Source organism: Molossus molossus, unplaced genomic scaffold, assembly GCF_014108415.1.
Source record: "Molossus molossus isolate mMolMol1 unplaced genomic scaffold, mMolMol1.p scaffold_m16_p_18, whole genome shotgun sequence".
In the NCBI taxonomy this organism is placed as follows: Eukaryota; Metazoa; Chordata; class Mammalia; order Chiroptera; family Molossidae; genus Molossus; species Molossus molossus.
This window is the reverse complement of record NW_023425353.1, coordinates 64,986,680-65,010,023: the sequence shown is the minus strand read 5'-3', so window position 1 is coordinate 65,010,023 and position 23,344 is coordinate 64,986,680. Positions and strand designations below refer to the sequence as shown.

Below are 23,344 nucleotides of genomic sequence, written 5' to 3'. Positions count from 1 at the left end.
TTGGCAAACACGCCTTTGTTTTTCTCAGCTCCTTCAGGCCATGTTAGTAAAGCAGGTAGGTTCTCGGGAAACCTTCTCTCCAAGGCCCCAGAGGAGGTGAGGCCCAAGGAGGCTATCCAGGAGAAGGGTTAGAGGAGTGTGGGGACAAGATGAGGGGGGCCTCTCCTGGCAGAGTCCTTACCCCACTGTGCTGGCTGTTGGGGCTGGCCCTGGGGACCCTCACCAGCTCAGTGTTAGCAGCCGGGCACTTGGTAGGCAGGCTGAGCTTCGGCAGGCGAAGGTGGGTGACCCGGGGAGGCTGCTTTATCTCCCCGAGCCACTTATGTCTGCAGGTAGACCAGAGTCCCGGCTTTGCTGCCATTGCCATAGCTTCCTCCCTCCCTGCCCCAGAGCTGCCCAGGCCGGTCTCCACTGGACTCGACCTCTTCACGCAGAGCCCGCGGGTGTCCGACTGGGGGCTGGGGGCCTGGGAGCACCTTGCCAATCACCCCCTTCCTCCTGGAGCTCAGTGGGTGAGCTGGGCATGTGGGTTCCCAGAAGGCCTGGGGTGAGCACCCGCCCCCACTCAGGGTGAGGTGTTTTCGCTAGAATCACAGCAGCTGTGGCTGGAGGCCTCTTCCCAGGAAGAAAGAGCAGAGCGCCTCTTCCAAGAACTCCGGGGGGGGGGGGGGGGGGGGGGCAAGGGCGGGGAAGCGGGGGAGTTAATTTTAAACCAAACAGCCTTAAACGCTTCTCAGGAACTGGTTGCTCAACGTGATGTGGCAGGTCCCAGGCCAGTGGGCAGGCCTGGTGCCAGCTCAGAAGTGGTGGGCGTGGAGGACACGCCCCAGAGGGGGAGGCCCAGTGACCTTGAGAGAAGTTGGGCCCTGTCCTTGTCCACGAATCAGGGCCTGTCACCTCTGACTCCCACCGACCTGACCTGACTTGCTAGGGTGTAGGGTGGAGTGACTTCCTCTGTTCTAACCAGGCAACGTGAAATTATCACAAAATTAATATAGGTGTCAGGTCCTTCCAAGGACCCCAAGACTGACTGTCCCATCCCCATTGCTCAGAATCTGCCACTTTTGTCCCCTGGCCTGTCCCTCTGGAGGGCATCTGATGAAGGCCTGCTCTGAGGCCAGGGTAAGACCTGTGCCATTAGTCTCTAGGAAGAGACCCTGGAGTATCAGGCCAGTGGGGGCCCCGGGGGAGATGGGGGGTAGACTGCAGCAAGCTGGCTGAAGGTCTGGGCCCAGGAGTGAGCCTCCTGTGTGTGCAGGAAGGGTCTGACCTGAACTCACTGGGCCTGTCCCCAAAGCTGACTGGGAGTCAGCACCTTCACATACACTGACCTTCTGTCCCCTACCCAGTGTGGCCACCCCCTCCGGCTGACAGCCTGGGCCCACCTCCCTGTGTCTGGTTCCTAAAGAGGCTCCTCCCAGGATACCCCCTCCTCCACTACCTCCACCAGCTGCCCAATGAGACCCCAGTAGCCTGGGCTGGGCGAGGTCTGTGTTCTAGGAAAGAATCCTGAGTGAAGGCTGCCAGGAGCTGAAGTTCTTGGAATCCGCACTGCAGGGAGAGGGGAGCTTCTTAGAACTGGCTGGCCACTCCAGGGAGACAGGCTCAGAGGACAGGCAATGACCTAGTTGAGGGGGAGGGGGTACAAACGCCTCAGCTTGTGTCCCTACCTCCAGGAAGCCCTCCTTGACTTCAGGTGCCTCCTTAGATGCCCCCATCTTGGCAGCAAGTCTGCTGGGTCCTTCTAAGGGCTCTGCCAGCGCAGGCCCAGGTCTGGCACAGCTTCGATGGTACCCAGAGTCCAACTGAGGGGTAGGCACAGAGTGACAGCCAGAAACAGGAGGGGGAAAGGTGGCGGGTGTGCCCCATTTTTCCCCTGGCTCCTATTCAAGCAAGAAGTACCTGTGGACACATCTGCTTTTCCCACCGGTGCACAGACCTGATGCCTGTGGCCCTCCTGGCGAAAGGACAAGCGGAGGCCCGCACTACAGGAGCAAAATATTTAAAAATCCTAACGCACCCTGGCCGGTTTGGCTCAGCGGTTAGAGTGTCGGCCTGCGGTCCAGAGAGACCTGGGTTCGGTTCCTGCTAAGGGCACGTACTTCGGTTGCAGTTTGTCCCCGGCCCTGGTTGGTCGTGCGGTGGCAGCCACTCGATGTGTTCCTTTCACATCGATGTTTCTCTCTCTCTGTCTCTTCCTCTCTCTCCCTCCCACTCTATCTGTACAAAAAATGGAAAAATGTCCTCGGGTGAGGATAAAAAAAATAATAATAAAATAAAAATAAAAATAAATAAAAATAAAAATCCTAACGCGAGGTACAAGCTGCTAATGAAATATGTACTGTCCTCCTCCTCAGCAAATAAACTTTTGTAACAATAATTATCTGTAAATCTGTGATATTTATGTCTGAAAATCATGTAAAAATATAAGAGAAAGTCAAATACCAAAAATGATTGAATTTAATGATTATTGCTCATGCCCAGGTGTTCGGTGATGTTAGGTAAGAAAATAAAGATGTGCCTAATTTATGAGGTATTATATATTTATTCTGTAATATTTACTGTCCTTGATTTTATTCCAATAAAACAATTGATCATACTATTATAATCAAGATTGTCACATAATTACTATTGTATTAGCAATAATGATCTAAAAGACTAAAATAAAATATTACATTCAAAGATTATAAAATATAAATTTAATTTAATTTAAAATATTAAAAATTTTAAGTATTGAAAATATATTTTAAAAATTTATTGTTAAAATGATCAAAATTAGTAAAATCAAAAGGCAACATACAAACTCTCAACTAAGGTCAAATGCAAATTCAAATGATTTGAGATTAAAATTTTATTCAACTTGTTGAAATTTTTATTAACTGTTAAATATTTTTATAGAAATAGACCTTCTCAATTCACATTCAAATCCTCTGGGAACTTCAAGGCAAATTCACAAGCTCCCTGCACGGCCCTGGGGCCTGAGGGATCGTCATGAGTGAGTTGTTTGGGTTTGTCTCACACTGTGCCAGCGCTGAGTGTCAAATCCCCAGTGACGGTGATGCCCATGTGTTCTTTAGCCCATTTACTGGGAACTGACTGTGTGTTTGTGATACATTCTCCATAACTGGCCCAGGCAGATCTGAAGAGGGCTGGCAGACCAGGCACAGTCTCCAATAAATGGGGTTGGAACAATTGGAAACAAAATGAAGTCCAATGTCTTCCTCACACAGGCAACCACCATAACTTCTAGATGGACTAAATATTAAAACATGCTAAATGGGCCCAGCCTGTGTGGCTCAGTGGTTGAGCATCGACCCACGCCCCAGGAAGTCACCAGTTTGATTCCTGGTCAGGGCACAGGCCCCGGTTGTGGGCCTGATCCCTAGTGGGGGGCATGCAGGAGGCAGGGAATCGATGTTCTCTCTCATCGATATTTCTATCTCTCTCTCCCTCTCCCTTCCTCTCTCTCTAAAAAAAAAAAAATCAATAAAGAAAAATTGTTTTTTAAAAAAACCATGATAAATGGAATCCTAAGGGTCCTTTAAAGCACCTCCCTGCGTGTCAAACAGTAGCAATTCTAGGTGCGAAACCTTTCTCCCTTCAGGTGCCTCCCCTGCATCACCTGCAGGGCAGATCTGGAGAAAGGACAGCCACATCAGAAACCCACTGAGGATCACTGCCCCATCTTGGGGGACTTTCCCCAGCAGCAGGCTCTGGGACAATGATCCAAATACAAATAGCTCATTTGAGAGGTGATGCCAAAACAAATTTTTTTTTTTTTATCCTCACCTGAGGACATTTTTCCATTTTCTGTTCAGGTAGAGTGGGAGGGAGAGAGAGGAACAGAGAGACACTTCGAGTGGCTGCCACCCGCACGACCAACCAGGGCCAGGGACAAACTGCAACCGAGGTACGTGCCCTTAGTGGGAACCGAACCCGGATCTCTCTGGACCGCAGGCCAAAGCTCTAACCGCTGAGCCAAACCAGCCAGGGCCCAAAACAATTTTTTATGGTTCTCTTCCATGTCTGTTTATTTGTCAGTAGAGGCATTGACTGGCCTTGTTCCAAATAATTCTTTTAAGAGTGATTATCATAGTGAACAGCCTTAGTGATTATCTCTCTCCAGGGAAAAAGGCAGATTTATATATTGTCTAGTATAATAAAGATAATATCTCCCTCTGGGGAAAAGGTTGGGCAGGTTTCTTGTAGCCTATTATAAAAGATTTGGGTTCCCTTAGCTCAAGGTTCCTCTCCTGTAATGCAATCCTCTGCAAGTACAAGGATCATCTAGACCTTATTGAGTCACCCTGTGGGAACTGGGGTTCAGGATGTGGTGCAAGAAAATGTTGATCTTCTGTCTACTGCTGCTACTGTAGTGAATAATAAACTGATCTTTTTTCTGAACAGAGAGTCTGGTGTCTCCTACCAGCATCCTTGGGAATATGGCAGGCTCACTTGTTAGTTTGCAAGTTGAGTACAACCTCAGAGCCCTCGCTAGAGGAGAGAGAAAGTGAGACAGGGAAGAAAATAAAGCCAAAGCAGATGTGTTTTGAGTGGGTTCCGTCTGTGGACACCTGAGGTTCAGTCATCAGTTGAAAGACGGTATAGAACATATCTCAGGGTTGTCCCACCAAAGGGACGAGAAAGCTGGGGTGTGTATCCACTAATTCCCGCCCTTCACTGGTTTAGGGGGTGAGTTTCCTGGCACTTTTGGTCACTTACCAAGCTGACCCCTGCAGCAGAGAAAGTCAGGCTGAGTATCACGGCTGCTGTGTGGGAACTTGAGACAAGGGGCTGTGAGCTGCTTGGAAGTCACCAGACCTGTGTGGGTTCCGTGTGAGCAGGATCTTATCTGAATACTGCCCATCCCCAGTCCTGGCAAAATACCCAGCAGACAGTGAGCGGATGCCTGCTACACGGTTCAAGGATAAGGGCCTGTGTACTTGCCGCGGTCCTCCACTAGGCCATGAGCTGCTCATGGGCCGTGTATGTGTCAAGTTTTCCTTCATACTCCAGTACCCAAGGGCAGGCCTGCCAATGAGCAAATACTCAGTAAAGGTGTGTTGCATGAATGATGCAAATAAATATGCTTCTAAAATAAATGAAGAAGACTCTGAGTCATCCAGGACTGACTGAGCCATCCCTAACTAGAGAGAGGCTGTCTGTCCAAAAGCCACAGCGTGTAGAGAGACACCAGAGGCCTCCCTACATACGTAGGAAGCAAGATGCAAATGCTCTAGCCATCACAATTTTTCAGTATTATCTTGAACATCTTAGCCAAGCCATAAGACAAGGAAAATAAATAAGAATGACACACATTAGGAAGAAAAAGACAAATTTGTCATTACTTTTAGTGGTTTAAAAGTTCCGTGTAGAAATTCCAAAAGAAGCAAAGAACAACAGATCTAAGAGAAACCAAGAAAGTGGCCAGTTATAAGAGAAACCACATAAATTAACGGCTTTCCCTGGCACCAGTGAGAACCACTTAGGTCATCTCTCTGTATAATCAATGACAGCAAACACTGTGTCACCTCGGAGGAAAACAAGCAGCAGAGCTAACTTTTCCTTAGAGCACAGGCCTGTGCAGCCAGGGGGAACTGCAAGCCACCTGCCTCGTGGCGGAGTTCTACCCTCCCGCCCCCCAGAACCCACCCAACCTTCTCCAGGGCCCCTGAGTCAAGTGCACAGGCAAGGTCCTGATGTGCCCCCACCTCCAGCCCTGAGCTGGCTCAGCTGCACACAAGCTGGCTGCTCCAGGGGTGGGTTGGCTGTGAATGTTTCTTGAGACACAGCAAGGCCAGCAGCTGCAGCCCGGACAGTCAGGGGAGGGGAGTGAGGGGACAGCAGGTAGTGATGGGCTCAGAGCCTCATGGGCCAAAGGCAGCCTCTCTGCCCCCCCACCCTCCCACCCCGGGACCACAGGGAGGGAAGCGCTCTGCAAAGGAGCAGAGGACTGTCTCCAGCCATTTAGTGAGTGCAGCACCCAGCAAACCTAATGGTTCTCTCCACCTCACCCGGCCCCACCATCCCCCCACTAAACACAGGCACGGATGCCTAGCACGCAGTCGAGGGGTGCTCCGTGTGTGCAGGAACAAACAAAACCTGCAGTGGTAACCCGAGGGGCCAGCCTGCCTAGAGCGCAGTATTCCGGGCCTTCCTGCCCTCAGGGCACGCTGAGCCCGCCTGCTGGCCTCCGTGCTGGCCTTCCGGGAAGGACAGGGTGGGGCAAGTGGTGACGCTGGCAGAAGTGCCGTGTCCTCTGCTAGCTCCAGGGGGACCTCAGGGACTGGCAAAGTCTGAAAGTTTGGCAAAAACCACACAGACTCAACAGCCTGGGCATGGCTCCCACTGTTACAGCCTCAAAGGACCCTCCACCCCCAGCCTAGGTCTCTAGGAATCAACTTTGTTTATTGGGGGTGTGTGGGGGGGACACTCTCCATTGCTGAGGACCCAGCCTAGGGACCCAGTCACTCATCAGGCGCCTGCCAGCAGGAGGCCATGTCCCGGCCACCTGAATCCGCCCCCCCCCCCAAGGCCTGGCTTACAGTTGGTTCTCAGTGCCTGTGGGTGAATAAAGGGCCTGGGGACGAAAGGGGAGACGGGACAGAGGACCTCAGTCACCCCTTCCCCCAGCTTAGGAGGTAGCCTCAGCGCTCAGCAACCGAAGATGCTGACAGAAAAAGGACTTGTCCCAGATGCTGTGTCCTCACATGACCCCGAATTCCACCCCACCCCAGTGGCTCCAAGAGGAGGCCGAGGTGCTGAGTCTTGGCTGTGACTCAGCGGAAGGAAGACAGGAAGGGGGTGGTGGCAGTGCTGGGGCCCCAGGGCTTTGCTTCTCATTTCTCTTTCCAAAGCATAGTAAGTTCTCAGAAATGAAGGTACTAGAACTACAGAAATCCCAGGCCTTCGGGGGCCCCGGGTTCCCCACCCCTCCTGCCCCTGGACACCACCACAGGCCCCAGGGGAGCCCCTGTCCTCTGCTCGGGGACTTCTTCCCTGGCCCAGAACCAGGGACTGAGTGCCTGGTAGGTTCACGGCAGAGCCAGGAGGGGTCGTGGGCTCTTGAGACTTCTCAGGAGCAGGTGGCCCGGGCTCACATTCTGGGACACTCCTCTGGGTGAGAGGAGACCCTGGGACCCACAGGACATGTAGGGGTGGAGCAGTCAGGGCAGGCTTCGTGAGAGGCAGAGGCTGCCTGCACCAAGAAGCTGAGGGATGACACTATCAGATGCCCCGTGAGTTCCTTGTCCCTTCCCTTCCTCTCCCTGGCCCTCCCTTCCCTTCTTCCTTTTCTTCCTCTCTCTTCCTCTCTCTCTCCTTCATACAGTTAGCTACTGAGAAAAGCCCAAATGAAAACACCACACTCAGACTTTAAAGGGCACAATGCCAAACTGTGACACATTAGAACCCTCCGTGTGTCCAGAGAGCTGGCTTCGTGCTGAGCTGGAAATAAAGCTTCTCCTGCGGTCCCTGCGGAGAAGAGAATGCAAGGAGCCTTCAGAAGCACTGCCACCATTGTAACCACCTGTCCACGAGTCAGGGTCCCCTGGTCCTGCGCGACCAAAATCAAACACTGAGAGAAACTGGGCGCCAGGGTGACATTAGACTGCAGGCCCCATCCCAGCTCGTGGTCACTGCTGTTTGACAGATCCCCGCCAAGCAAATGCTGAGCATCTGAACTCATGAAATGCAACATGGTTAAGTTGATGCTTTTATCTTTTTAAAAATACATATTTGAGTTCCACATGAAACCGGGTTTGAAAGAACAAACTCCACAGCTCTCGGGGGCTCGGCAGGACTTAGAAGGGACAGGATCTCTGTGCAGGCAGAGGGCGGGGTGACGGTCAGTCCTGAGCAGAGGAACGCCTTCGAGAAGGGTTTGAGGCACATCGACTGGTGCTCCCTCCCCGAACCTCCCGGGCCTGGGCACCTGGACTGTCCCCTGGACAAGACGTGGCAGGCTTCATAGACCCTTATGCTGAGATGGACTCACCCTCCTCACTCACCTGTCGGCTGGGAACTGGAGCTGGTGTCTGTCAGTCCACCCCACATCCGGGGTTCAGCAGAGCCTCCTTCCAGCAGCAGCCGCTCTGCCTCCCCCTCCCCCTGCCCCCCAGGGCTCCCTGCCAGGCTCCTCTGCTGCGGGTGTGAAAGTTTGGCACCCAGGGCAGCTGGAAGGGGAGGAAGCTCACTCCTCGCCTGGTGCCTTCCATGTCACCACTTTCCCCTTTGCCCCGGAAGCCATGTCAGCTCTGGGGGCTCTGGGGGTGCGCGCCTGGGTGTTGGGGCCCTCTGGGAACTGAGGCCCTGGGCTGCAGTCAGCCTCGGGGCTTGCTCATCCCCTTCCAGCTGGGATGTCAGGGGATGGGGCCCAAACCCCAGCACGGCCACTTCCTGGTTGTGTGACGTTGGGCCAGTAAAGCCTCGGTCTCTTCATCTGTCTAGTGGGCCAAGGAAGGCGTCCCTGACGTGCAGACAGAAGGGTTTATGCAAAGTGTGTGGCAGCTGGCACCCGCTTACACGTGGAGGTGCCTGGTTACCGCTGTTGACAGCGCTCAAGCCTGGGAGGCGGCCTTCCCAGCTGCCTCCAGGCTGCCTCTGGGCTATGTCCCTACTTGGTCACATCTGAATCTCCAGAAACCCTGACACTGCCTCTGTGGTGTCCTGAGCGAGTCCCACACTCAAACCCCTGAGACCTCCCTCATCTGGATTGGTCCTGGTCCCAGCCTGGATGGGGCAAGGTCAAAGGTTCCAGTTGGCCACTTCAACTTTGGGGACCACGAGGCTGAGAATCCTAGGACTGACCCAGTTCCAGCCCAGCCACACGGCCCAGTCCAGGCCTGTAGCGGGCTGGGCACTGCCTGATGGCTGGAAGGAGCCGAGCCCTCCGCAGCTTACATGGAGGGGCCAGATCCGTCCGCTGAGTCGGGGGCTGCTGTGCGCATTTCACAGACATGCCACCTGCAACCCAGAGTGTCACCCTTACACCCTGGTCATCCTCACACTCAAAGGGGTGTTGGGCCAGCCACGTGACTCCATGCGGGCCGGGACCAGGCTTGGATCTGGTCTCTGAGATTCTCTGAAGGTCTGGGTGGCCCCCAGGCCACTGCAGATGAATGGCGTCCCATTCCCCACCCTCTCCCAGTGCCCAGCCGGCCTCTCCGGGGCCCACCCTGGGCAGCCGGCTGGTCACCTCACTCCAAGAATTGGCCAGTTCTACTACATGTCAGAAGTTTGGGTAGAGGGCCTGGCAGCTCAGGTTTCTGGATTTCAGAGGGTTCCCCACCCCCACACCATCTTGCCTCTCAGAGGAGGAGGTTTCAAGCCAGTCTATCATGTACCTCAAAACTCTTCCATCCTCTGCCCATTCCCAAGTCCCACTCCAAAGCCACTTCCATTTTCTGGTATTTGCCACAGCAGGGCTGCATTTTGGTGCCAGTCGGTATCAGTTTCCTACGGCTGCTGTACCAAGTCACCACGGATCCCGTGGCTGAGAACAACACACATTTATTCTCTCACAGTTCTAGAGGTCGGCTTGGAAGTCGAGGTGCGGGCAGGGCTGCATTCTGTCCTGAGGCTCCGGGGAGGCTGTCTGCACTCCTCCGCCCGCGGCCCTTCCTCCAGCAAGCGCATCGCTGACCTCTGCTTCCACCTCACATCTCCTCCCCTCACCCCGACGCTCCTGCCTCCCTCACGGGCCCCTGCGTACCCTGAGCCCACTCGAACAACCCAAGGTCATCTCCCACCTCAAGATCCTTTCGCCATGTGAAGTAACATATTCAGAGGTTTGGGGGATTAGAATGTGGGCATCTTTGGGGCCATTGTTCTGCCTACAACGGGGGCAGTAGGATTTCCAGTCCCAAGCCCCATTCAGAGGGCTTGTCCAGGACTGAGGGGTCACAGGGGTGATCAGACCACTGTTCTGGCCAATAGGCTGGCTGGAGGCTGGCTGGGGCCCAGAGCTCCAGGAAACCTGGTGCCTACCCCTGCGGTCGCCAAGGACAGCCTGTACTCCTGGCGAGGCCGCCGTGCAGAGGTCAGGTGCACTTGATCCCTGGAAGTGGCCGTGGCTCAGCTCGAGCAGCTGCCTGGCTCGGGGGGAGGCCGGGCCTGTGCTTCCTCCCGCTGCTGACGGGATTGGAGCGGGGCCGTCAGTCAGCTGCGAGCACAGGGAAAGCTCCAGCTCGGCTAGAAAACACGCTACCAGCTCACTGGTGTGATGCACACTGAGCCTGGGGGGTGCCGGGCCCACAGGGAGCCCCAGAGATGAGGCAGAAAGGTTTCCAAAGTAAGGGCGGAATGTCACTGGTGCTGCAGAAGTTCGGGCGAGGAGCTGGGGGGCGGGCAGAGGTCAGGGTGCGCGTTCCAGGGGAGGCGGGAGAGGAGCTGGAAGGAGAGGATGACTCGGGTGGCAGTGGTGGGCAAGGGCACCCCTGACATGCGCTGGCTGGGCTGGGGGGTGGCAGGGGAAGAGCTCTGCAGGGAGGCTGGAGGGCAGGGCAGTGGAGAGAAGAATCCACACGTGGACAGGATGGACACACAGGCCTGCAGAGGCTGAAGCCGTCCTCAGAGCCCGGCAGCAGGGTGGGCCTTCGTTCTGTTGGAAGCTTGCTCAGAGCGCGGAGGGCCCTTGGAAGGGATCCCCAGGCCTTCCCATAGCCATCCTCCCCCTCTTCAGACTGGCTTCTGCAGGACGCCGACACCACTGCAGTCACAGGGAGCCAGACAAGCTTTCGTGCAGGGATTAGGAAGTTAATGGCCCAGGCCCAGGTGGGGGTGGGGGAGAGCAAAAAGGGTCTGTGGGCACATTTCAATAAAGCAGCTAGACGCGTCCCATGGAGAAACCCACGGGCAGCTGAAAACATCCCACTGTGAGCAGTCTTGGTTCCCTCAGCTGTCAGAAGAGGATGAAACTGTTCTCCCAGAGCACACCCGTCAGGCTCCTATGCCCTCTGCCCACACCTGGGGCTTTGGCTGAAGGAGGCTGGGTGGGGCAGCAGGCATGTCCCTCAAGGCCTCAGGGGCCACCATCAGCCCACGACCTCCTGCTGTTCCCCCTACAGCTGCTCCGCCTAAAGGAAGCAACTGGCCCTGGCTCTGGCCTTAGGAAGGGGGGAGGAGATAGGGCAGGAAACCTGGCTTTCCCTGGGCTGGGGCCACTGGCTTTTCTGGCTGGGACCTGGGGGCACTCGGGCCCTAGTGAGGAGGGAGAGTAGGGGCTGATGGGAGACCTGGCTGCCAGGCTACCAGCCTCTTGGTGGCTCCATCTCCAGAGGGCGGAGAAGTCAAGAACCCAAGAATAAAATCCCTGCCGCACCTCCTTCCGTGTCTCTGCCTGCCCTGTGTCGGTGCCCAACACCAACAGGTGCCTGAGGGTACAGGACCCTCCCTCTGTCTGCCCTCCAGATCGTGCAATGAAAACACAATGCCCCACGAAAGGTGCATCCCAGAGGCTCCTCACAACCATCCTATAAGACAAAGCACGTGGTCCCATTTCTCAGGCTTGGAATTGATCTGCCCAAGGTTGACTCCTGGTGAGGATCAGAGGCCAGGATTGCACCCAGGCTGGTGCGGCTCCAACATGGGAGCTCAGTGTCCAAGGCCGCATCAAGTCAGTGGTTGCAGGCTGTAGGCCCTGCCCCACCAGTCTACTTGGCCTGGACCTGTTTCCCAAGGGAGCCCAGCCTTGCAGTTTTCTGGGAAGGATGTTGTCCCCAAGGGTGGCTCCTCCTTCGGTGACCTCAGCTGTCCCTATGCTGTCACTCTCCATCATCGTGCTCTCTTGGGGTGCCATGCTTGCCAAGCCTCCCCCCAGTGGTGGGCCTGAGGCCAGGAGGGTGAGGGCATCAGAAGCCAGCGCTGGCTCAGGTATGGCCCGGCTGCGGGACAAGACCGCCGGTCAGGGAAGCTGCCCTGAGATGTGGCACAGACAGGAGAGGACAGGCAGTGCCGATGGGGACCCGATGGGGACCCTGGCAGGTAAAGGTCAGCGAGGACACAGGGCCCAGAAAGCTGAAGCCTCGCTCTGGCTGTGCCCCACTCAGCCCTCCCAGGTTCCTTCTGGAGCAGCCGTGAGGTGGAGTCCCTGGCTCCTCACGGGAAGCCAGGAGCAACTTGGAGTCCATGCAGCTGGACCATGTCAAGGGGCCGGACACCAGGACCCTGGGAACTGCAGTGTGACCTCTGCTAAGGCAAAAGTGAACCCCCAGCCACAGCGGGGGAGTCACTCAGGGTAGGTAAGACCCCAACAATACAGACTCCCCAAAGGCAGGGACCTAACTTCCTGTCTCCGTTTGACCACCTCCCCCCAAGGGACCTCAGGCAGACATCTTCTCTCGGGAAGTCCCTGCCCAAGGGGCAGGCATCTGGCTGACAGAGCAAGAGGAGGCTCTGGCTCTGGAACCAGAAGTCAGCTTCCTGTAGGAAAGTTGCCACTCAAAGTCCTGCTGCCAGGCATACTCCCAGAATCCAGCATCCTGACTCCAGCAGAGAATGCTGCCACACCGCCTCTGGTCACAGCACCACCAGGTCAGGCCCTTGCAGTTCCTGGGAGCAGAATGAGCCAGCTGGTCTACCATGTTCCCCTGAACCCACCCTGCTGCAGGCACCTGCCAACCTGGAGGTTTCCTGTCACTGTGGACAGAAGGACTGGACCTTCAGGCCTCCTGGCAGCCACGAGTCTGCACCCATCAGAGCTGGGGTGGGGTCACACCTGGAGTCTCCAGGGAAGTGTGTGGAGTGTACCCAGGGCGCTGGGGGGCTGAGTCAGCCCTCGAGAGAGAATGCTCAGTGCCCAGCCCCTGGCATCCAAGGTCAGGAGCACCTGTGTACCTCCCTCCACACTGCCCTCCCATGCCACACTGCTGAGGGGCAAGGGGTCAGAGGACCCAGAAATCATGGGAACAAAACATTAGGTCACCACTTGTGAGTCTCTTGACACTTTATTCGCCAAATCTTGCAACTCCCAGAGCTGTTCCGCCCAGACTCTGAGTGACTGGCACGGGCCGCTGGGGCGACGGAGCCAGCCTGGGGACCGCGGTCTGCTCAGCTCTCGAGCTGGGCTGTGGGTGCCCTTGCTCCGTTGCTGCCCCAGGAAGGATACCCCTATCCTTCCTTTTGCCCCCAAGTCTCCTAGAAATGTAGGGCATGGGGAACCCCAGGGCCATGGGAAATGCCAAGCATCGGGGCGTGGAAGGCCCCGTCCCTCTCTCCAAGGACCATTCCAGGAAGAGCTACCCAGGCAGTCTGGCAGGCTGGGGGCCTGGCCAGGCAGCCACGGGGCAGCCAGCCTGTGGCCCAGACCTCCGTACATGCAGGAACCTGGGCCTAAGGAGACAGGAACAAGGAGCCAGTCACTGCCTGGGCCGCAGGGAGTGAGCAGGGAGTGGGAACGGCACTGTCCCCAAGCCAGAGCTGTGACGGGCCAGAGGAAGGACCAGTGTGGCTGTGGGAGCTGGGGGACAGTAGAGTCTCACCTCCCACAGAAGTCCCTGCGCACGGCCACAAGATCAAGGGACAGGTCAGGCCGGCTCTGAAGCCAGTTGCCAATGAGCTCCGGGTGTCTCGGGTCCACTTCTAAGAAGAGGCTTCTACACGGGGAAGAAATGGGTCAGCATAACTGGGCAGGGCTGAGGGCAGGATGACTGCCAGGGCAGGCCCAGTACACGCGGCTGGGGCCTGAGCCAAGGGACCCGTCCTGTCCATACCCAGGGTCCTTCAGGAGTCGAGAGGCCAGGGCCAGGACGTGTATAATGATGTCCATGCCCTTCTCCCCGCCATCCAGGGCTGCTGGGTCTTCATAGCTGAAGGGGAAGCAGCGGAGGTGAGAGCCTGGGACAGGGGGTGTCTGAAAAGTGTGGAAGAGCTGAGCAGAGCCTTCACGAAGGGGACCCCGTGAACCTACACCCTGGGCTGAGAGGAAAGTCTGCGGACCCAGAGGAGGGGGCTCCCAGATGACGGCAGCTCCGACTCCCCGAACCCTGCAGGCAGCACACACCAGGCAGTGCCACGTGTGCCCGTGAATCCCACTGCCTGACGGCCCCCATGGTCTGTCTCCCCACATGATGCTCTTCCTAGTCTTGGTTTGGGGGGGCCTGGAGCTGGTCCTGACCACCCGGGAGCCTGGAAAGGGGAGCCAGCACTCTGACCCACACTGCCACTGCCTCGTCTAGAGGCTCTTGGGATACCCCAGGTTCTCGGCCCATTTGAGAGTCGGATGGCTCAATGCAAAGCCTGGAATAGAGTCCTGGTCCCAGCTTTTCTGCGAAACCCCCCTGTGACCCTGGACAAGGTACTTCCTTTCTGAGCCTCTGTCTTCCGCAGATGACGCACCCACCTGAGCACCTTCCTCGTATTCTGCCCTGTGTGTGACATCCTGCACCGTCATCACTGAGCCCTCCCACAGCCCTGCAAAGCTGCTCAACCGCTCCTTCAGAGGCAGGAAATGGAGGCTCAGGGAGGCTCAGGTGTCCAGTTGTCTTAAGTGGGAAGGCAGAAGCCAAACCCAAGCAGGTCCGTGGTCTCTAGAGTGAGCTCTCTTCCAACACCAGTACCCTTCCAGCCCCCTACCCTCCTCCATCCCTCCGGACCCATCCCACTAGGCCTTGTCAGCCTGGCTCTGTGTCCCACCCCACCCCGCACCTTTGGATCTCAGGGGCCAGCTGTTCCATGTCCTGACGGAAAATGTAGGGAGGGTTGCTGACGACCAGGTCCACGGGGCCCCAGGGCAGAAGGTGCGTCCAGCTGCCCTCTGTGATCACAGGACACACAGCAGAGAACTGGACGTAAAGAGTGGCAGCTCCACCCACCACCCTGTCCCTTGGGTCTCCCCCTCCCCACTCCACGCCTTGGGCCTATCTGCACCCGATAAACCAGATTTGCAGATTAGTGCCCAGGGTGCCCCAGCTGTGCCTGGGTTAGGCAGGGACAGAGGAGCACTCAAGGATTTTGATCCGAAAGGCTTTCTCTTGAGCTTCTGCTTATCTCCTGACAACAAGCCCTAGATAACTCATTAGTTAAGGGGGATTTAAAAGATAAGAAAAACCCTAGGGCTGGTCCCCTCATGAGTCAGGTCAGCCCAGGGAGCAACAGGGACTCGCCTGTCCTCAGCAAGGATTGGTCTGAGATACCCCTTATGTGCGTGCAAGTGTGTGCATGTATGTGTGTATGCCTGCGTGTGTGTGTGAGAGAGAACAATGCTGGGAAGCCCTCCCTCTAGCTAGGCGGAGTGCCTCATCCACCCAGCAGCACCTGTCCCCGGGATCCCCACCCCAGGGAAGACGGGTGAGGAAGTACCTAAGGTCACATCGAGGGGGACGATCCGAATCCTGTCCTGCAACTGAAGCCTAGAGAGGTGGGAAGGGGATGTGAGCACAGGGGGCAAATTCCTACCCTTAGCTGTAAGGCCTAGGAGGATAAACCCCTCCTGGGCTGTAGGATACCTGGTGCCCCATCCATTTATATCCCTATCGGAGCCATGCCAGGCTGCCCCCAGCACCTCACCGTTTTGGGGAGTGGATATCGGTAGGTGTGTTACCTGAACAGGGGCTGAGATTAGGTGCAAATCAGACTCCCCCCGCCCTGACCCACTGGTCCCCAGTCAGCGTACCTCTGAGCATTCTCACGGGTCAGGGAGATGGCGGCTTCTCCCTTATCCACAGCAAGGACTCGGCTCTGCCCCAAGAACAAATGAAGGGTATGTAGGAGGCAGGTGCCAAGAAGGCCAGGCCTGGGGACCAAAGCCCTCCACCAACCCCCTGTCAGAATAAGAAGAAAATACCCACACCTTTCCCCTCTCTGCGTCCAGGGTCTGGCCAGACAGAAGGGGATGGAGGTAGAGGCTGTGACCATGGTGGGATGGGGCAGCCCTGTCCTCCTAAGTCTGGTAGCTTCCTCTCTAGCGCTTCTGGCAGAGGCAGGGGAGCAGGGACAGTGTCTACCAGTCAGTCAGCCCGGGTGGGTGGAGGGATGCTGAGGAAGCACACCTGGGGCAGCCGGCTCAGCAGGCTGAGAGAGATAGCTCCCGATCCACAGCCCACGTCCAGGACGAGGGGGCCTCCTTGGGCTTCCACCACATGGGGCTTCTGGGTCACCTCCTCCAGCACCCAGTCAACCAGCTCCTGCGAGGCAGAGAGGTCTGGATCAGAGCAGGTGCCAACCTGGCCCCTAGGGGTTTTGGCACAGAGACCAAAGCACAGTTAGCCTCTGAGTGAATGGAGAAGGGGGCGTGGCTACAGCCACACTGAACTTCATGTCTGCTGGAAGCATGGGCAGGTCGCTCTGCCTCCGTTTCTCCATCTGTAAACGTGAGCACAGCTGAGAATGACTCACCTCATCGGGGTGTGGTGGGGAGTAACCCAAACCACCTCCGTGAAGTACCTGGTGCTTCGGAATTCGGTTCACGAACGCGGTACACGGTGTGTTCAACAGGCCCCAGCTAAGCCCTTCACAGGGAGCCACCTGTTCGTGCTCAAGACGATGCTAAGAACCATGCTGGCTGGTCCCTGGCCACTCCCTCTGGGCCTGGCCCTGCTTCCAGAGCCCGCCCTACATCAGTCCGTTGGGTCCTCACAACTGGTCCCTGAGGAAACTCAGGCCCAGGCACCAGGGTCTCACCTAGAGCCTGGTCTGCAGCTCATGGTGGAATTATCGAGGGCCGGGTGCCCAGCTTCCTCACAGAGCTGAGCTCGGGAGGCACCAGGGAGGCTCCTAGGCCGAAGGGACATGGAATTCCTCCGTGCGGGGCGAGGTGGTGAGAACACAGTCCTGCCTGAGTTCTGGGGGGACTGTGGCATTGGGGGCATGGCAGGATGGGAGGGACCTGGCTGCACCCGCCTTGGCAGCACGGAGACACTTTCAGACAATGTCACTCTGGAAACAACAGGGTTTCAAGTCTCGCCCACCCATCTGCCACCTGCAGGGACTGTGCATGGAGGCCAAGACAGGGTGGCGGTGAGGGTGGAGGGCTGCTGCGGCCCAACAGCCAAGTGCTTCTACCCAGCACAGCGGGGGCCCCAAGGAGCCAGGTGTGGAGCAGGGGAAGGGCAACGTGGTCTGTCCCAAAGGCATCCTTTTGGGTGAGGGGCTCCTGGGGTCTCAGGGAACGGGGGGAGAGGTCAGCAAGTGGGTGCTTCCCTCCTCTGGAAAAAGTCCACCTCCCCCAGGAAGACTTCCTCAATGCCCCCGCCAGGCTCTTTCTTGGGAGTCTAAGGTCTAGAATGCGGTTTGCCTTTCCCCCCAGACTGCAGGCTCCAGGACGGCGAGACCAGGACACGAATGATCGAGGTGTGTCCCGCACCAGCAGGACGTGGGTCACAGAGGGGCCTACTGGCTACTTCCCTAGTGCTGGACCAACTCTTCGTGGCCGTGGAAAGCTGCCTTCAGAGTCTCAGACCCCAGGTACCCCCAAGCCCCCAAAGTCACAGCAGGCCCCCACGGAGCAGAGGGCTCCAGATCACTCAGACCCACTCTCCACATGCATTCCCCAGGCTGAGTGTCCGAAGCATTTCACCCTGCTGGGTACCCCAACCCCAGGAGCAGAGCTCACCTGTCCCCAGGGTAGCAAGTCCACGGCAGGTGGAACTGGCCAGCAGGCCCAACCTGTCCTGTTCTGAACCCGAACACCCATCGAGCGACTGCTTAGGTGTGAGGTGACCTGATCCGGCCCTCACGCACCCCAGCGGCCTGTACCGAGCGCTGCCGAGACCCGGGGCACTGGCAGCCAGCTGGCCCACAGCGCTGGGACTGGCACAGCGCTAGGGCTGTGGCCGAGCGCCTGTGGTCTCCGTGGCGAGGCCATGTACTGAGTGGCTGGTGGGCTGGCTGAGACTCGTCAGGCATGTGAGGTTGGTTTCCTGGCCACAGACACACTTACTCTGGCTGGAGAATGACCCCTTAGCCAACCACACTGGCTAGCCACCTCACAGACACCCCACCTCAGAGACACACACCACATATGTAAATGGCCAACCTGGGCAGAGGGTGAAGCTGAGAGACTGTCCCCACTGCCACCAGCGCCCCTTGCCTCTCTCTCACACTCCAGACCACAGGAGGATCATCTTGGCTGTGGAACGGCCGGGGGTTGGGGGTGGGGGGAGACCACCCCTAAGAAGTCCAGAAACTCTTCCTCACCCAGTGAAGAGCCTCCCTCAGTGTGAAGCTGGTGGCTCCTTGGGGGAGGCCGAAGCCAAGCTGGTCACAGGCCCAGGCACCTTTTCCAGGTGAACAAGGGAAGACTGAGGACAGAGTGGGGTGAGGGCAGAGGGGCGCGCAGGAAGGAGGGGAGCAGGCCGTGTGCGGCTCTGCCTGGAGCCCCTGCCTCCACAGGCCTCCACACACCCTCAAGAGGCTGGCCCGCGTGCCAGCGGGACCTCAGTGCCATGAGCACCTTCTGCTAAGGTCAGGTCCCTGGTGGGGCATCCCCAGGACGGTGGCATTGCCTCCCTCAAGCCAATTACAGAAAAGGCACTGAGCCTCCCACACCCCACAGAACCTCACTTCCCAGGCTGGGCAGGAGCGGCTCCCACCCACAGCCTGGGATTTCTCACCATACCCGCTACGGGCCGGGACCGAGCCACCTGCCCGCCCCCAGGGAAAACCCCACTTGTTGGCTCACACACCTACAATTTCACCTTTCAGACTTCAGAACCCATTATCAGAAACCACCCTTCAGTGGATGGAGAAAAGGCAGGGGCCACGATCCCTCCCGTGTACCCATTCTCCCCACTCCCTGCCACAGGCCACGTCCTCTCAAGTTCTTGGTAAGGCACCCTCCAGTGTGGCTTCACATTGGGGTGAACTGGCAAGTTCTGAGAAATGTCTGTACAGTGAGGCGAGGACTCAGGCTCCTGACCGCAGCCGCCCTCCTCTCCCCCCTCCCACTGCAGCAGAACTGCTCTCCTGGCCCAGACCCAGCCGGTGGGGGGGGGGGGGGGGCACATGGGAGCCGGAAGTCTACACTCACTAAGAATCCTGGAACACATAACTGGTGCCAGGTCAACTCTAAGGGGACTCAGAGGTCATCATGGAAGCTTCCCTCCCATACCCCGACCCTGGACAGCTTCAGGGAACAGTGAGTGACCTCCTGGCCAGATGCCACATGCTTGGGGGACCCACAGGGCCTCCCAAAAGCCTGCAGGTGGCAGGCCACATCCTACTCTGGGTCTCAGCACCCCTTCCCAGCTCAGCCAACCCCAGATGGGGCAGTCCCATGTAACATATGGACTCTGAACCAGGAGGCAATGTGTCTGAGCGCCACCCCATGCTACACCCTTCTTGTTTCCCCCTCCCCTGCCTCCCACCACCCCTTGGCACTCTTGTGACTTCAGCAAGGTCTTAGATTCCCTACTGCCCCTGACCCGACCCTGGGCAGTGAGGCGAGGATCTGGCCTCCCCACTGCCTGATGTGGGGGTAAGTGGGGTGACAGTATTTCCTGGTTTGGGGACAGAGGCCGGGGAAGTGAGGAGGGATGCCGGATCCCTGGCTGGGCAGGCAGACAAGGCTGCTCTTTCCCAGGAATGTGTGTGTGCCTGGGTGCCTTTCTGGAAACACTCCTTTCTCAGAACCTGGTGCTCTCTGGCTTCCCAACCGGCCCCATCCCCTGCTCTGCTCGGCTCCCAGCTCTGCCACCTACAAGGTCCGAGGAAAGCACAAGAACAGTCGCAGAGGGCATCTCTCCTAGGATCAGGGTGCCTCGCCAAGGGACAGCATGCTGGGGCCACCCCCTTCCCAAGTCCTAGTAACTTGAGGGACAGAGGTGATTAATTTACCAGATAGTAGATCTAAAATGACCACCAAGTCACAGATTCCCTGGTCTGGAGACCCAACCCTCTTGTCATCTGGGCCCAGAGGGGGCAGTGGCCTGTCTGAGGGCACAGAGCTGTACCAGACCTCCAGATGTACAGCCAGAGCCCTCTCCACTTAGCCTATGCAAAGGAGGAGGACACTTGTTTCCTATGGGTTGAGTAGACCTTTGGCCCAAGGGACAACTCGTAAGGAAATGACAGGTACTGGCTAAGCACTTGGTAGACAGCACTAGTTGGGGTACCTTGAGCCACTGCCAGCCCTGGGGGCTGAGGCGATGGCTTGGGATATAAAGACAGTCAAGAAAGCCAGCAGGAGACTTCTGTCCTCTCAGCAACATCTACCTAACCAGCCAGGACACAGCCAGTTTAGAATGGTACTGCCTCTAAGGATAGCAGCCATGGGGCCCCAGCGCCCCCTGGAGGAAGTCTGGGGCAAGACAAGTGTTCTGAACTCCACCCTCATCCCCATCCTACTATCCTGGTGGCACACCTACCTCTGTTTCTGGCCGAGGGATAAATACTGGGGGTGCCATCTTCAGACTGAGCCCCTGAAAGTCCCACTCACCAAGGATGTACTGCACAGGCATCCTGTGGAGAGAGGGGGTGATTATCAGTGCCTGGACCAAGAGGACCATGCCTCAGTTGAGGGATAACACTTGCAGCTGAAAGTGTAAGGTAGAATCATGTCTCCTGTGCACTAGGACTCTTAGCCAAGGCCTTCTCTCCCTACTTTCTTCCTATTTATTACTCTGACTGCCCCCAACACTCTGTCATCCCAACACCCCCCTAGTCCTTGGACACTTTCCTCCTCCCTGATCATGAAGTTGGCAGGGCTGGGGAAAGCTGACCCCTGCTCCTCACAGAGCCCTCACCTTTGCAATCGGTGGCTACTCAGCTCCTGGATGCACTGTAGTTGCCAAGGGGTGAGGGGCTGTGTCCGAAGTGCTGGACTCATGCTCTGAAACTGTCCCACAGAGAATGTGAGTGGCTGGCTCCCCTGGTCCAGAGGCCCTGACCCGGATTTCTTATGTGGCCAATGCCTATGAGCCCTTGGTCATCCCAGAACACATAGCCTGGCACACACAGTAATAGTTTGTTGGGTGAATGAGTAAGTATCTGCCTAAGGTATTCCTCCAGAAAAATCGCTTCAGTCTTAGATCAGCATTCTCAGTGGGGCGGAAAAGCCTGGAAGTCTCTTCCCCAAGGTCCTCTCTCCCCTCTCTTCCCCAAGGTCCTCAGACTCCCCCACTTGACAACACTGCACTTAACTGTTTTGGCTCCAAGGACATGAGCCACGATGTACTCGCTGGATTCCCGGGCCTCGGGGATACCTCTCTTCTCAAAGATGGCCGTCCACTGGTTGACCAGCTCTGTGGCACTCAACAACCCAGCCTGAGGCAGATGGGGTCGCCAGGAGCTGAAGGCCCAGCCCAGAGCGCCTCCCCGCCTCCCTGAACCAGACAGGAGGGCCCGTAGCATTCCACCCCAAAGCTCCATGTCTCAAGGGAAGGCTCCCCTGAGCACTCCCAAGTCTCGTGATGTCAGCTGCTGAGGATGGTCACTGGCCCCGGCTGGGTGGAGATGGCTCTTCAAAGTGGCTCTGGCCTTCAGGTGTGCTGCCAACCTGGCAGAGACAAGGAGAACCAGTACAGCAGCTGAGCCTCACATGACCCACTCCCCTCTGACCTGCTGCCTAAAAGAGGTCATGCTCTTGCTCTGTCATCTCCTTGACTCCATTTTGGACTCTTACCCACCTATTTGAATCTTCTGGTCTTGGCCAGTGATGTTTCCTTCATGTTTTTTATTTATTTATTTATTTAAATCTTCACCCGAGGATATTTTTTCCACTTATCTTCAGATAGAGAGCAAGGGAGAGAGAGAGAAACATCAATGTAAGACAGACATATTGATTGTCCAGGGACCGAACCACAACCAAGGTACGTGCCCTTGACTGGAATCAAGCCCACAACAATTTGGTCTGCGCGGGCTGACACTCTAACCACTGAGCCAAACTGGCCAGGGCTCCATCATGTTTTTAGCTTAAATGGGCTGAACCCATAGCTCAGTCCCTGCTAATAAATGGGTCAGGGACTGGGCTTGGATGTTAGATAAATCTGTTTGATCCAGTGTGTGACTCTGGGAAAGTCATCATTTCTGAATCTCAGTTTCCTTGTCCATAAAGTGGGGAAGATAACACCAATTTTATGACAAGCAGTGTATTAGTGAATGAATGTCAAGGACCTAGGAGCCAGATCAACAGACAGGAGAGACTCAATGTTATATGTTCTTAACTAATATTACAAGGGGGAGAAGTCTGTCTTTGTGTGGGGGTTTTGCTTTTGTTTTTTTGTTTTTTTTATCCTCACTCAAGGACATTTTTTGATATTTTGTTTAGATAGAGTGGGAGGGAGAGAGAGAGAGAAACATCGACATGAAAGGGACACATCGAGTGGTCGCCACCCACACGACCCAATCAGGGCCGGGGACAAACTGCAACCAAGGTACGTGCCCTTAGCAGGAACTGAACCTGGGTCTCTCCGGACCGCAGGCCGACGCTCTAACCCCTGAGCCAAACCGGCCAGGGCTGCTTTTGATATTTTGCCTGTATTGTCATAAATCTGGATGCTGAAATGCCCCTCTCCCCCAATTTAACCCATAATCCTAAATGCCAGCATAAATTGCCAGCTGAAATATTGACAATTTTTGTTAATGTTATATTTAAGTTATCACAAACATGTTTTACTGAAGGTTTTTAAATCAGTGGTCCCTTTTCCTTTCACACTGATCAAGGTCCAAAAAAACGTTCATTGAGCATCTGAAAGGTGTACATCTTCAGAGACAAACAGGGAAGAAAAGGAGGCTCTCTCTCTGAGAGGGAGGACTTGCCCAGTCACCCAGCTAGGAACTGTCCCAGCCAAGACACAAATCCAAGTCCTCTGCACTCCAGCGGAGTCTCGGTCATCTGAGCGCTGGGGAGGCCTGAAGTCAGGGGCGCATCTTGCTTCAGTCCAGCATGGCAACATTAATGACCCAGGCAAGGTCACCGCTCCCCATGCCTATTTCCCCATATGCACAAGGGGGAGTTGGGGAAGGAAAAGGTTCTCGGAGGTGTTTCGATCTAGGCACCACCCCTCCTGATCCCCAGCTCTAGCGCATACCTGCCAGAGGGGATGGCAGACAAGCCCGCCGGCCTGGAGAGAAGCTCTGGGCTCGGCTCCCGGACGTGCGTGGCTGCGGGGAGCTCCCCGGAACGCCCTGCTTCCGGGGTCGGCGCAGCTGAGAAAGGGCTCGGGCGGACCCCGTGGCCCAGCTCCAGGGTTCCTAGCACCGCTGAGCGGCACCCGAGAGTCCCCCGGGGCTGTGGAGGAGGCTGTGAACGCACTCCCACTACGCCCCGCAGGGCCCCCGGGAAAATGCAGAGCTGTGCGTGGGGTTGCTCCCTGGGGGGGCTGATCTTCCCCAAGGTCAGGGCAGAAATACGGCTCCAGCCCGCGGTGACTGCTCCTAGCTGCTGTCTGGGTACCGGCGCGAGCGGTGT

At 56.7% G+C, this 23,344-nt stretch overlaps 1 protein-coding gene across 3 annotated transcripts; it reads right to left on the bottom strand.

Annotated features, from left to right (window-relative positions):
• Positions 1-12,947: 12,947 nt before the first annotated feature.
• On the bottom strand, positions 12,948-23,027 carry HEMK1 (HemK methyltransferase family member 1). Of its 3 annotated transcripts, XM_036267521.1 has the most exons (12): positions 22,965-23,022; positions 21,561-21,658; positions 21,076-21,430; positions 20,679-20,770; positions 20,301-20,394; positions 15,987-16,121; positions 15,611-15,675; positions 15,298-15,347; positions 14,644-14,752; positions 13,710-13,805; positions 13,479-13,592; positions 12,948-13,329 (listed from the first exon to the last, which is right to left on the bottom strand). In XM_036267521.1, the coding sequence occupies exons 3-12, from the start codon at positions 21,301-21,303 to the stop codon at positions 13,236-13,238; spliced, it is 1,077 nt and encodes a 358-aa protein (XP_036123414.1). In that variant the 5' UTR covers positions 21,304-21,430; positions 21,561-21,658; positions 22,965-23,022; the 3' UTR covers positions 12,948-13,235. The 3 variants fall into 3 exon arrangements, with proteins under 3 accessions (XP_036123414.1, XP_036123415.1, XP_036123416.1); XM_036267522.1 differs by lacking the exon at positions 21,561-21,658 and having other exon boundaries at positions 22,965-23,027; XM_036267523.1 differs by lacking the exons at positions 20,679-20,770; positions 21,561-21,658; positions 22,965-23,022 and having other exon boundaries at positions 21,076-21,217.
• Positions 23,028-23,344: the final 317 nt, after the last annotated feature.